At 38.8% G+C, this 13,700-nt stretch overlaps 1 protein-coding gene across 1 annotated transcript; it reads left to right on the top strand.

Annotated features, from left to right (window-relative positions):
- Positions 1–1,141: 1,141 nt before the first annotated feature.
- On the top strand, positions 1,142–13,362 carry LOC139712797 (SEC14-like protein 2). The gene is made up of 12 exons (XM_071624588.1): positions 1,142–1,245; positions 2,674–2,743; positions 3,510–3,553; positions 6,111–6,173; positions 8,954–9,047; positions 9,480–9,574; positions 10,060–10,158; positions 10,554–10,698; positions 11,427–11,533; positions 12,017–12,156; positions 12,486–12,637; positions 13,143–13,362. The coding sequence occupies exons 1-12, from the start codon at positions 1,192–1,194 to the stop codon at positions 13,280–13,282; spliced, it is 1,203 nt and encodes a 400-aa protein (XP_071480689.1). The 5' UTR covers positions 1,142–1,191; the 3' UTR covers positions 13,283–13,362.
- The last annotated feature ends 338 nt before the right edge of the window (positions 13,363–13,700 follow it).

Raw genomic sequence — 13,700 nt, 5'->3', positions numbered from 1 at the left:
GTAGCCTACTTTGTTCTTCCGATGCCCTTTCTCAGGTTTTATTCCGAGGTCAACGCACTACAATAATAATTAAGCCTACCCTGCCCCTCCACACCTACTGCCCCTTCGAAAAAGATATGTACATGTATACGGATAATGGTCTGAGTGCCGATGACTGTATGAAAGGATTGATGAAAGAACCACTTCATGGAGTTGCTTCAAGTACGCCATACCAGTCACATTCCCGTCCCCCCTCCCCCCCCCCCCCCCCCCCCCCCCCCGCCGGAAAAAAAGAGTTGAAGGGCGGATAGTTAATGAAAGAACGCTCAGTTTTTGATATTGATTTAAAAATGATCGTATTGGTTTAAAAAATGGTAGTAATAACATGCAGTTAAACAATCCAAACTCCGTGCTCGAATGTAAAAAATGCAGTGTATCCACACACGAAATATTGATACAGTGTTTATGAATGCTTGAAATCTTCTCACTTTGATCTCTCTATATATTCATCATTATAAGTGCCGTCTAAAGTCGGATAAGTAGAATCGTGATTTTGAGATCCGTCTGTTCGTGTAAATTTGCGAGTGGTCTGATGACTGTACAATTAGATCAAACAAGTACGTGGTACTAGACTTCTGACCCTTGATCTTGACATATTTATCTGCTGCTTTACGTGTTTGTGTGTTTGTGTGTGTGTCCTCTACACGTACCACCATCCGCTGGGTCACTTTAGTCCATACCGCCGTCTTTCACAGACCTGGGATGAGTTTCCACTCGAGTCGTATTTGCCTTACGTCATCGGAGCTATTTCTCTTTGTATGCTTACCTCGCACACTTCGAGTACTATACTCCGATATGCCGCATAGGTAGGTCTATCTATTGTAAACATGGCGGTATGATGGCTAATCATTCACTTATCAAGCAGCCCGGACTTTGTCGTTTGAGCAGAGGGAATCCAAAGCGTGAGCACGACCCGTATGTCTCCGATTTGCATGACGTAGATCTAATTACAGAGTCGCCGTGCTGAATTTAGCACGTTTAACGTCTTTTCGTTCATTTGCCTCGAAGGGCATAGGCCTACATACATACATTCCTTCCCACAGCAATTTCAGTCACCACTATTTATTGTAGGCTTCCGAACGCCAGTGATTTGATTAATAATAGTATTGAGAACAATATTAGCTGGTTCTTTTTGACCGAGAGGGTATCAACATGAGTGGTCGCCCGGGAGATTTAAACGAGAAGCAGAAGGAAAAACTAGCCAAGGTAAGCGAGATACGATAGTATATATTATTTTATAGCAACGGTTATTTTTCTACATTTTTCTATCCGTCCACTTATTAACGTGGGGTAAGGGCAGGATTTATTGTACCTATTGTATATGCGACGATGTATTCATGAAGCTAACTGTGCTCTCTCAAGCAAGTGTCTATCATATTATTAAAATGTACTACCATATTTGCACGATCAAGAGAGAGAGATGTAAGTTAGTATAATCATTACACTCTTTATACAGCACCTATCATTGCCATTGATTATTTCTGTGCTGTGTTTGACGAAAAAGTCAAAAAGTTATATATGTATGCAGAGATACTATCAACTCCTTCGAAATGTTTTTTTTTTGTTTTTTTTTTTTTGGGGGGGGGATAAACACGGTTTCACTTCGACCTTTAACTTGTGGCTGAGTCCTTTACGTAAAATTGAATAGAATTCCCCAGTGAAAGGGTAGCGTGACCAAAAGATCGCTCTCCATAAAACTTATTCTTAACCACACGGCAATGCAAACGACCTTTCTGAGGCGATCTGAGGTTGCGGGAGGCACATACTTCACTATCAAAAGATTCAAGGAGATACTCAGTATTCTGAAGCCAGTGAATGGAGACACTGGTAAGTCAGCTAGCCATAGGAGGATTAAAATACGAAAATGTAATGCATGGCGATGTGTGTGTGTGTCTGTGCGTGCGTGTGTTTGTGTGAATGAGTATACATGTATAAACAGGCCGTGTGTATTCTAGGTTATGATGTCAATATTATTTCAAGCGTGACTGCAAAATCCTGGTTTTTGTTTACCATTTTTGGTAATCCGATAGATACAAAGAGATCAACCGACATACGGCAGAAAGAGAGAGAGAAGTAGAGTGAGGGAGAAACAATGTTGGACGGTATTAAAAGACTAGCTGTATGCCTATGTGTATTTTGAGTTGTGGATCAGAACAGTATATCGATGTACGATGAAGAATATCTCAAACCAGTCCACTCAGAAATACTGTATAGATTTGGAGCTTTGAGGAATTCCTCAAGGGAATAGTGGCTATTACTAGTATGTAGGACATCACAGAATGTGTCATCGGGCTTATGTCTATTTTGACTGGAGTTGGTGGAGTTATTTAAAATGTCCAGCTCTATGATTGATCGAAACATCTAACAATGATGCAGAAAGAGTCGTTGTTGTTATAACGAGTATGTAAGTAACATTAAAAATCCAATATGGCTGCGTGTACAACTGCAGCATGAAACAATAAAGTGTAAAACCGAGAATAAAAATTCATATACAATCACATTTTGGGATATTTTTCTTTTCTTCTTTCGATACCTCTTGTTCTTTTTTTACTAAAAAAAAAAAAAAAAAAAAAAAAAAAACCACTGACACAAAAAAGTTCCGTTTTATAATGTCGCTTGATCTGATTTGTATAGTTCAAGGAGAACCTAAAGGATGTTTTGGCTCCCAAGCACGATGATATGCTGTTACTCAAATTTCTGCGAGGTAAGATATGCTTATATTTTCTTTGTACAGTTAATAGCGGAGAAATATGTCTCCCTGATTTGTGCTTAGTACTAATCTTTCTATAGCATTATTTTAGTAGTGATGAAGAGAGCAAAATGTCCCCTTTGCTGGGCCTCTCGTTTTGGTGCATGGGTGAATGAATATGACATCTGCTGTTACTTCTGTTTAACATGATAGCCACGAGGAAATAGCGAGACGTAAAATGTGATACTGCAAAGCTGTTAATGATCATGTATCATGATGGATCATATTGAAAGAAAATTTTGCTTAAAATAACAGCAAAACACGTTACAGCTTTTGCCTTAACGTATTAAAGATAGCCTTATGCCCAAAGATAAATGAAATTTTTATCTCATGCCAGACTACGAATGTGTTAATCACAAGAGAATTAAATATTAAGTTCAGCATATCATTGTTGTAATATATGTATATGAATGAAACAGTCTACCAATTCAGGCATTCTAGAAGACCCCCGCGACATTGAGATAGTGATAAATCTCATCATTCCGTAGATACAGTGTGTCCTTCATCTGTTCAGCTCTATTCAATTTTTTTTTCATTGCGTTTATTTCTAAAATATCTATGATTTTATTATACAAACGTATCATCCCTGCTGATATCATTACGATGAATTGGAGAAATATTACCTGTTTGCTCATCATGTACAGCCATTCATTATCACACCCAAATCCTCGCGTACTCCAAACTGAGAGAGACGTGTAATGTTCATTCATTTCTTGTCCAGCACGCAGGTTTGACTTAAAAAAGGCAGAGCAGATGTTCCGCAAGGTACGTACACGTATTGTAGTTTGGAGGACAATACGTGGAGATTCACGTGCATGTATAATATTTTTATACATGATTGCGGGTACTCATTTTCATTCATTTCCTCTTCGAACGTGTAATGAAAGACCGTACTTATTGCATTTATGCATGAGAATGATGGATGTATGTGTATTCATGTATATTATATGAAATGTAATGTTAAGACGATATTTTTATATACATTGTATGTCACATGTTAATACCATGTCCATGATCTCTCCTGTCAAGTATGGTAGCAACAATGGTATTAACAATGATAATGCTAACAGTGCTAATAATAATGACCCCTGTAAACATTTCCGAGAGGGCAGTTGGTCGTAATAAACAATACACTGTATAGGAAAGAAAAGAAAAGGACAAAATAGTAAAAGGAAAGAGAGAAAAAAAAAACTGAACTCCCGTCACAAAAGTACGTACGTATTCACATGTTGTATACACGCACCCATCACGTACATGTTATTTATGTGTATGTATACCTTACACACAAACAATCATGTCATACTAAAATGAGGATCTGGTTCCCCAATACCATCACTTTTGAGAAAGATGTATCAATACAGGATATGTGCCATCTGTTCACATGAAAGACATATATATATTAATAATGTCAGATTATTCTTTTTCATATGGAACCCTTTCTCATAGATAATAGACAGGATTCACTCGTTTTCTGCGTATACACTATACTATGATGTATCAATACAGGATATGTGCCATCTGTTCACATGAAAGACATATATATATTAATAATGTCAGATTATTCTTTTTCATATGGAACCCTTTCTCATAGATAATAGACAGGATTCACTCGTTTTCTGCGTATACACTATACTATGATGTATCAATACAGGATATGTGCCATCTGTTCACAACAGGGACTCTATCCATTATAACAGTCTGAATACTTATCATTTATACACTGAAAAAAAAACAAGCAAAAGAGTCTTATCAGTGTGGGGGTGTGGGTCCATCCATGGGATAACATTAAAATTCAAAATACTATGAAAGACATATATATATATATTAATAATATCAGATAATTCTTTTTCATATGGAACCCTTTCTCATAGATAATAGACAGGATTCACTCGTTTTCTGCGTATCTACTATACATCTCAACATGAATCTTCTACAAAACACTTTTGCATCTTGTTTTTCGTGAAATTATTTTTGATTTGCCTTTTGATTTTACCCAAAACTGCGTCACTCATACTATCAAGTTTCTTCACTTTCAAGAGGTTTTTAAAATTAAAGATAACGAAACCGCAAATGAAATAATGTTATATGAGCATAGCAGCGAGTAAACTATAGGGAAATTGGCAAGAAGCAATTTCATCACAATGTGTGTGGGGCGGAGGGGTTGTCTTTTGTGGGATTTACCTTCCTGTAAACGTTAGATTTTGTTGCCGGAAGCCACGCCCAGATAGCAGAATCTTAATGAGTTATCTATCAATCAAGAAGGCAATTTTATGGCGCGCGTAACACCTTTATTCACCAGCGCCATGCCCTTTCTTAACTGTGGAGTAAAGTCCACTCGTGTGCAAATACACGGCTCCAGCTGATAAAGTTATTATGTTAAAGTTTATGTTTGGGTTTTAAGTAGCTTTTTTTTTCCCTTTTCTTGGTCGTTAGAGTTTGTTCCCCTATCTTTCATATCCACGTGTAACAATTACTCTGCGAAAACACGTGAGGAATTGTAATCACTAATCTTGGTAAGAGAAAAATGAATTTGGTGAATGAAAACATGGACTGGAATGCGTCTTTAAGGCAGTTTTAAAATATATTTGCGGTCACTGTAGAGTGCAATGATACAAAACAAGGGCTGCAGCAGCCAAGGAATAGCCAATCAGTTACGAGTTTTAAGCCGTTCCTATGGTAACTAAAGTCATTGGAACGGATAATGATTGCAAACATTGTAATGAGATTTGCAAAGTTAATTTGTTGTCAGGATGTGTCCAGTGTAGAGTAAACAAAAACAAGATGTATCACAGTATACTCTGTTTCCATATCAATTCATCCAATAAGACTTGATTAAAGATATGCATGCATATATAATATCATATATATATATATATATATATATATATATATATATATATAATATTATATATATATATATATATATATATATATACGGGTTGTGTTCTGTGTTTGTAAAAGCCACACGTGTCACAAACTCCTCAGTTTTAGATATGTAGTGAATGCCTATACGACATATCTGCGTTTTGTGGACAGTGAATATTGTGATGAAGCAGTGAAAACAGAAGGAAAAAATGCAAATATTTCGCTACTTATAATTTCGCTTGGGCATTTTCGTGTGTGTTTGTGTGTGTCTTTTTTCATTATTAAAGGAACCAAATGTGCAAGAGACAAGAATGCTTGAATACTTTGAAAACACCTTTTTACTCATGGTACTTGAGACCTTGAGATCCGAAGGTCCGTTTAGCTATCCATGCACTGTACGAAGATTACTCTAAAACGGATGTGCAACAGAGTGTAACAGAATTTTTTTTTCTTGCAGGACTTGGAATGGAGAAAAGAGAACAAAGTCGACACGATATTGGAGTGGTACAACATTCCAGATGTATGTATTCAAACTCGCTCTACCTTTCGAGGAACAGAATTTTATACCTGTATAGTTTATTTGCCCAGTTTCCAGTTGATTTATCAATGAATGTGGAGAATGTGCTGACCGCTGAGGGTAAAATACTGTTACGGCCCCAGAGTTAGGCAAATTGGGACTCCACTTGAAAGTTGGTAGGGCAAGTCTTACGGGCGGACACATTAAATGAGAACATTGTTTGTATCTGTGGTTCTTCCTTTCCCCTTACCACGGACGAGCCCCTAGAGTTTATCACCCCCAAGTAGACTCCATGTCCCCAGACCAGACCACAAATGGTCTGTAGCGTTATCTCGCACTCAAGCGAGCCTTCTACACAGAAGTGGTTAAGATTCAGTCCAAACGCACGCGTGCACCAATCAGACTCTCCACTCGACGAGCCCAATGATCACAGGCACCAATTTCTTTACTATTCAAACACTAATAGCATCTTTATTGGCGTTCTTCTTTAGCAGCGTCGAGCTGGCATGTGTAAGCATCAGCTGCACATAAGCGTGGTTCACTGCAAGTGAACAGAAAAAATACAATACAAATACATAATAACGTTTGCATTCTTTGTACTCTGTTACAATTCTTTGTTTCTTCTTCAATTCAACTAATTCTGTTACCTTATTCAACAGTGCACATACAATTTGCGCAGTATATACATAGCCTAAATACTCCTGGCTCAACTGAGTCAGTGTATTCTTTCACTAACATCGAAACTTGCAAGCTTCTTCCAGCATTGCATAAATTAGATAACAACTTCCACAGTACACTACATTTAGTGCAAGAAAGAAGGAAATGGAGGATTAATTGGAAGAGAGAGAGAGAGAGAGAGAAGGCTGAAGCAAGGTACAGAACATAGGAGGAGAGGCAAAACTGTGATAAAACAAAGAGCCTGTTCGTTCAGACCTCTTTTCGTAGTGAGCTAATCCCTTCCTGCTCTGCTACAAACCCAAACATTGGAAGAGGCACATACAATTAAGATGCTCCTACACAACTTCTGTAGGAGGTGAACTATTCTACACCACAGACCCATAACACGATAGAAAGGTAAAATTCGCCTTTTTCTTCACTACATCTGAGCTTATGTGCTCATAGAAAATAAAGAGTGCATAATGAAGAATCCTTTCATTATACCACAACTACGTCGTAAGTTAAATTGTAGGATATATGCCATCTACCCAACTCCACAAGCAAAGTATGCTGCAACTGGGTCTGAAAAGCTAAACTAATCTCGATTTATGTACAGAGGGTTTTACTGCCTCTTGGCTGGACAATGACATTGTCCACCTACACTGCCCCATACACCTGAACTTGTATCAAACTTTGGGCATCGTATTCTCTTTGTTCTTACAGCATGCTATATACAATACACTGTGACTCATACTGTCATGTTCACACACAAGGTTAAAAGCTGAGATTACAGCTAGGAGCTGTTCACACAGCACTTGTTATATACTACACTCTGCTCCTGCAAGCCAATTCACATTTCATATAGTATCCGGAGCAAACTTACATCTACAGTAGGACACTTCATTGCAACAATATAAGACATAACATAGCTTTTGATTCTGCCTATATATCTGCTAACAGATATAGCAGCTAAATCACTCATATACTCAACCAATATTTACTAGAGAAAGGTTGAACGAATCATATCAATCTGCGAGATGTCTTTCTTCTTATTCTCTCCTCTGCTATGTAACCTTTTTGTGCATGAGGAACACAGATACTATATACAGACAATAATATTGACTAAAATATAACATTTGATGTTTCGTGCAACTGCCTTTGATCAGCCACATCTCAAATATATAGAAAGTTGGACAGAGTTATAACTTACCGACTGTTATCCGTCCCTGACTTCACAGACTTTTTCACTACACATCTCTGCTGGGGTGCAAGTGGTCCTTGCCTCACAAAGGATGATGTGCCAACTGCTGGTGTGGCACAATGTTACCCCTCTCCTCAGGGGGATTATCTAAGGGATTTGGGGGTGCCATACCTATTTAAACACAGTACTTTTCTTGAGGGCGACCAAGGGGTGGGACCCCTATTTGGTAACTGATTTACATGGAAATAATACTTCCTGCCGCTACAGGTCATTGGTGACGGTCACTGTAGAATACAGTCATTGTATACAAGAAGGTGATGAATGATGCTTTGATGTTGTAAGAAATTAAGAGTGAGTGTTGAGGAGTATATCTTGGGACCCTGACCGGAGTAAAAGGCAGTCTTGGAATGAGCACTGGCGTGTCATAGTCGTGTAATCTTGCGAGTTTGAATAAAAGACTAGTTTTTAGACATGAACCATCGAAATGACTGGTTGCCTGGTTTCTTCTTGTGTCCTTTAGAGTTTAACTCTGTCTTGGGTACCAACTCGGCGGTCCCAACAATACCACTATGGTCAATGGTTCTGTTGTATGATATTCGTATAACAGCCCCTGGAGTATTTGCGGGACACACCGGTTTCAGCAAAAATCCAATTTAACACGTTTAAAAATCATGTAGAGTTGCTGTATATCAGATAAACATGCAGAATTATGCTTTCAAATGTTGAATTTCAGAATTTCATGGAGTCTGTGAACCAGCGATACCGATAAGTACTTTCTATAGGCATGATCGAAATGCGCATACTGGTATCTGCGGCCAGTATGTTTCGTGATATCGAATACATGGCACATTAATGCTTTTGAGACAGTGTCGTCAGGCTTTAATGATAATCATGAAGACATTGCATTCTCCATGATTCTATACAGGTTTTTGTCAAGTATTGGGCTGGAGGTGTCACCGGTATGGACAAGGAAGGACATATTCTCTACGTCGCAGATGTTGGAAATTTAGATCCCAAAGGTGAGTTTGATTATAACTAAGAAAAAGAAGTGAATTCAAAAGATAAATACATGTAACTTCAACATAAAGTCAACGAGAATGCTTGTGCATGTGCTCTCAACAGTCATTAAAGACTTTTCGAGATAACTTTCTACAGAGATTGGGTTTGAAATAGAGCAGATTAACGTACTTAAAATGATGTGTAACAAAATCAAAATGAAAGAAAAACGTCCTCGAATACTTGCCTGTTTACCAGTAGCAGCCTTGAATATCAAGACGTGTACAATTCTGCACAGATTACATCATGCACATAGAATTCCTGTACCACGCACTTTAACTCTCTGTATACCACGTTTATGTCCTGTCCATACAGATACGTGTGTGAAATGTGTTCACATTTGGCTCTGGGGCACAGAGAGGGTTAATACGATTTAATTTTATGTTTATCTTCAGGAATCATGTACTCAGCGAAGGTCAGTGACATTCTTAAGACAAACATCTACTACAATGAGGAGCTGGGGCAGCAACAGGACCAGATGTCCCTGGAGGTAAGAAGCAAAACGTCGTTCGTGCATGCGATATCATGATGATACAGAAACGGCGTTCCCTAAAAAATTGAATAGACTTAATTTCTTTCATACTTTTAATTGTGAGTCGTGATTTTGAATGTGATAAAAAATCCACCCCCAAAAAACAACAGAATATATTGCTCTTCTAAGTAATTTGTTGATATTAATACAAAAGATCGTTAAAATTTGGTCTAATTGGGCCAATGTTATTTGAATATATTTGTTATTACGTATGGTCAATGCGTTAAGATTTGTGTCTGTCATTTAGTATCAAAACTATATTTCTTTAATAGGAGGTAGGTCAAAATAACTGCACATTTTCGTAATGTAGTCAATGGCTCATGACAATTTTATCACTCAGTGCTCCTTGCGGTATTTTCCTTTCCCCTTTCATTAATACACTGATGGTGGTTAAATGTTAGGCTACGTTGTAATATTCCTATTCTTCTTTTTCTCTTCTGTAGAAATATGGTCGTCGTATCGAAGGAGTAACCGCCGTCATTGACCTCGAAAAGCTTGGTATTCACCATTTGTGGAAGCCTGGTGTAGACGCTCTTCAGAAGGTATGACGGTCAAACCATTCTTGTGAAATTGTCATGGGCATGGAAACAATAAAACAAGCATGGATTAATCAAACACGAATGTTCTTGGTTCATGATCATGTTCTTATAAGAATAGTTAATAAGAAAAGAATAATAAACAATCGCCTCTGAGAAAATAAGTAGAACGCTGAAAAGAAATACAAAGTATAACAACAAAGTTGAATGACGGTATTACGATGATAGTCATATACAGTAAAGCATGACACTGCTCGACAAAGTGAAATAAAGGATAAAATAGCTTGTTGCAGTTATTCCTGTTTGTCTTAAGCGCTATATAAATTTTCCATATCATTATTATCATTATTCCTCGGGGTAATATCGATTCTCCCTCTATGTCCTCGGACCGCACATTACAGGTGGCCGTGATCGAGGAGCAGCACTATCCGGAGCTCATCCACAGATTGTTCATTGTCAACGCCCCGAAGATTTTCCCCTTGGCATACTCCCTCATCAAACCGTTCCTGCGAGAGGACACGAGGAAAAAGATCCAAGTTCTCGGAAGTAAGCCATGACCGCAGACACACGCGCGCGACCTGTTTTGCGTTGTGCCCCAGAGGTGGAGCTGGAGATGGAAATCACGTGAAATAATGACACGTAACGATTACAACAACAAAAAACAACAAACAAACAAAACAGAAGACCGGAACCAATGTTTGATACCGCCTTTCCAAAATAAAGAAGAGTTTCAGCGACAATACAACTTCTTGATCAAACCGATTTAAGACAATGAGCTTGTTTTGCTATGCCCTTGCATTTCGAACCTTTGGGAAGGCTCCTCGTGCGTGAGCAATAATTGTGTTCTTTAATCTATAGAACCTGATGGGGCTTATCAACGTTGGTGACACGACATTTGCTCCTGCGACAATTGTTCCGGTCTGATTTTCTCCAAGGACTTAGGGTTAGGGTTATATGTTTGTGGGTATAAATCATGTTTGGCTTAGCTTGCATACATTTCATGGGCGCAATTGTCGCAGAAGCAAATGTCATGGAACCATCCACGTTATTTGTGTCGACCAGTTGTATAACGATTATTCTGCTGTAACGAGAAAGAACAAATATCACACTGCGCTCCCCGTCAACCTTAACAACATATACGCCCTCTCTTGTACATCTTTCAAAGTTTTTAACATGCTCTTCCTATCGCTAAATAGCAGATGACTACTAAATATTTATGCGGTAAAACCGTTCATACATATGACTGTATGTCGTTATTTCATTCATTTTTTTAGGTGGTTGGAAAGAAGAACTCCTGAAATACATCGATGCCGATCAGCTTCCCGCACACTGGGGCGGGACTTTGACTGATCCCGATGGAAATCCCAAATGCGAGACCTTGGTGAGTTTTCACCCATAACAAGGTGGAAATCAAGGTCTTACACAGTAATGGGTGTTGAGTATGTTATGCAGCATATCTGGCGGTGGGAATCCAAAATGTGACACAAAATTATAACATTTCGTGCAAATGGGACTACAATGTTTCCTCGTGTCATGATTGTCAAGGAAACAATCAATGAGAAAGAAATCTGAATGTAAAGTCACAAAATTTTCTCGATAAGATATCTGTCACTATCTTTGCCTAAGACGGTCCTATCAAGTGACGGGAATGTACATAAAACTTGGACATTTTCCTACATACAGGTAATTTCATGATGATGATAATGATGGAATCAAGAATTACTCCGCAATAAACAACATGGTGACTGATAAACTATGCGATAATTTCGTATTGACATCTACCATTTCTGACGAAACCTAAATGGTGAAACAGGTCGTTTTACTTTGCTTTCAAATGATTTTCAGCTTCTTTTTTCGCTTTCAGGTCAAACCTGGCGGCAAGGTCCCGGAGTCGTTTTACCTGAAGGATCGCGAGCCTCCCCACACTCTCACCATGAAGGAAGTGTCGAGAGGCGGTACCGTCGAATTGAAGCATGAAATCAAAAAACCCGACAGTGTTCTCAGGTAGGCCTGTACCTTATTTGATTTTCATCTTGCAGATATCACTAAAGGTTGTAGCATTCCATGCCATGCTAATTTAGTCAGTCAGTCAGGCATTGTTGTGTGATAGTTTTGTCAATGCTTTTCTATCGGGAAAAAAGTTGCCTCTAACGCCTCACTTTGCAGAGTCACTTAAGCTGCAAAAAAAAAACCCCCAAAAAACAATGCACGATGATGTTAACTGGCTTTGTTTATTCCTCTTCCTTTCCTCCCTATGTCATATCCCTCTCTCCCTCTCTCTCGCTATCTCTACCTGCCCCCCCCCCCTCCCCGTTGCTCGTTGGCCTGAGAAGGTACGAATTCCAGACAGACGTGAGCGACATCAAATTCGGCATCGACCGCGTTGACGAGAACGGAAAGAAGACGCCGATTATGAAGCTGGAGAAGTACAATAGTCACATGGTCCCTGAAAACGGAGAACTCCTCATCACCGAACCAGGACTGTGTAAGTATCAATACAAAGCCCCCGGGTCTCCTGAGTTAATGCAACCAGAGCCAGAACATGGCACACATCAGGCCTGTGGGGATATAGGTAATAATTCACAGATTAAATGTTTCTCAAAACATTTTTTTCGCATTTCAAGATCAATAGAAAGCCCCCAGCGGGTTTAAGTGAATTATAATTATTTACAAAGCCAGAACATGGCACACACCATGGGACATAGGTAATAATTATCATTATCTAAGGTTCTGAAAACATATTCTGCATTTCAATAAAGCTTACTTGGACTTTGTTTCAAGAGACACCAGTTGATGAGGGTAAATTCTAAAAATTGAATTCATTATGGGCAGAAAAAAGTTTTAGCGACTATGCTTTGATTTGTGTGTCGAAATGATACTTCCAAACATGTTGTCCAGTTTCCTTTTTCACTCTCGTATACAGCATCAACAGGGACATGTATCTATATATATTACCGGATTACTCCTCTTTTCTTTCCTTTTTTTTTCAGATCTAGCCAAGTTTGATAACAGCAGCTGGACCAAGACGAAAAAACTGTCGTACTGGTTGGAGCTCCTGGAACCAACTGACGCTGAACCCGAATTCCGCGAAATGACCGACGACTTTGCCACGATAGACGTGTCCGATTAACCCTATCTGGACTTTAGGGTCTTATATCTCCATTGGTAACGCACGTGAGGAGTTTGTCGTTGGTGCCGAGAGGGGTACCTTCAGTCAGACTGTCAGAGATCACATCCGAAGAGCATGCCATCATTGAAGATGAAACTGAGAACCCTTCACTTCTGTGAAGTATTCTGATCTCACTCAATAATGGTTGAACTTGACCAATATGAAAATGAATATATTCCAATTTGAGGTTGTTGTTGGGAGGGTTTTAGTGTGGGGGGGGGGACATCTTGCAATGAGAAGTTTAATTCACCTGTTCCTGTTGACTAGATGAGATTCAGTATCTTAATATTAAAACCAGTCCAATACCAGCGACTCATCCCGCTTAACTAAAGAAACATTAGAAACTTGGAGAGGATATTTCGTTGAACAATATGAGACC

This window comes from Diadema antillarum, unplaced genomic scaffold, assembly GCF_040938485.1.
Source record: "Diadema antillarum isolate AM-2024a unplaced genomic scaffold, OU_Dant_1.0 seq00001860_RagTag, whole genome shotgun sequence".
NCBI lineage: Eukaryota > Metazoa > Echinodermata > Echinoidea > Diadematoida > Diadematidae > Diadema > Diadema antillarum.
The sequence above is the reverse complement of the archived record's forward strand: the minus strand, read 5'-3'. Positions and strand labels throughout refer to the sequence as shown.

What these genes read in the sequence shown, in the direction of transcription:
- LOC139712797 (XM_071624588.1), top strand. Translation starts at nt 1,192, where the DNA reads ATGAGTGGTCGCCCGGGAGATTTAAACGAGAAGCAGAAGGAAAAACTA. An exon ending in ATCCCAAATGCGAGACCTTG is followed by an intron (nt 11,534 to 12,016) that starts GTGAGTTTTCAC and finishes TTTCGCTTTCAG; the next exon opens with GTCAAACCTGGCGGCAAGGT. An exon ending in AAACCCGACAGTGTTCTCAG is followed by an intron (nt 12,157 to 12,485) that starts GTAGGCCTGTAC and finishes TGGCCTGAGAAG; the next exon opens with GTACGAATTCCAGACAGACG.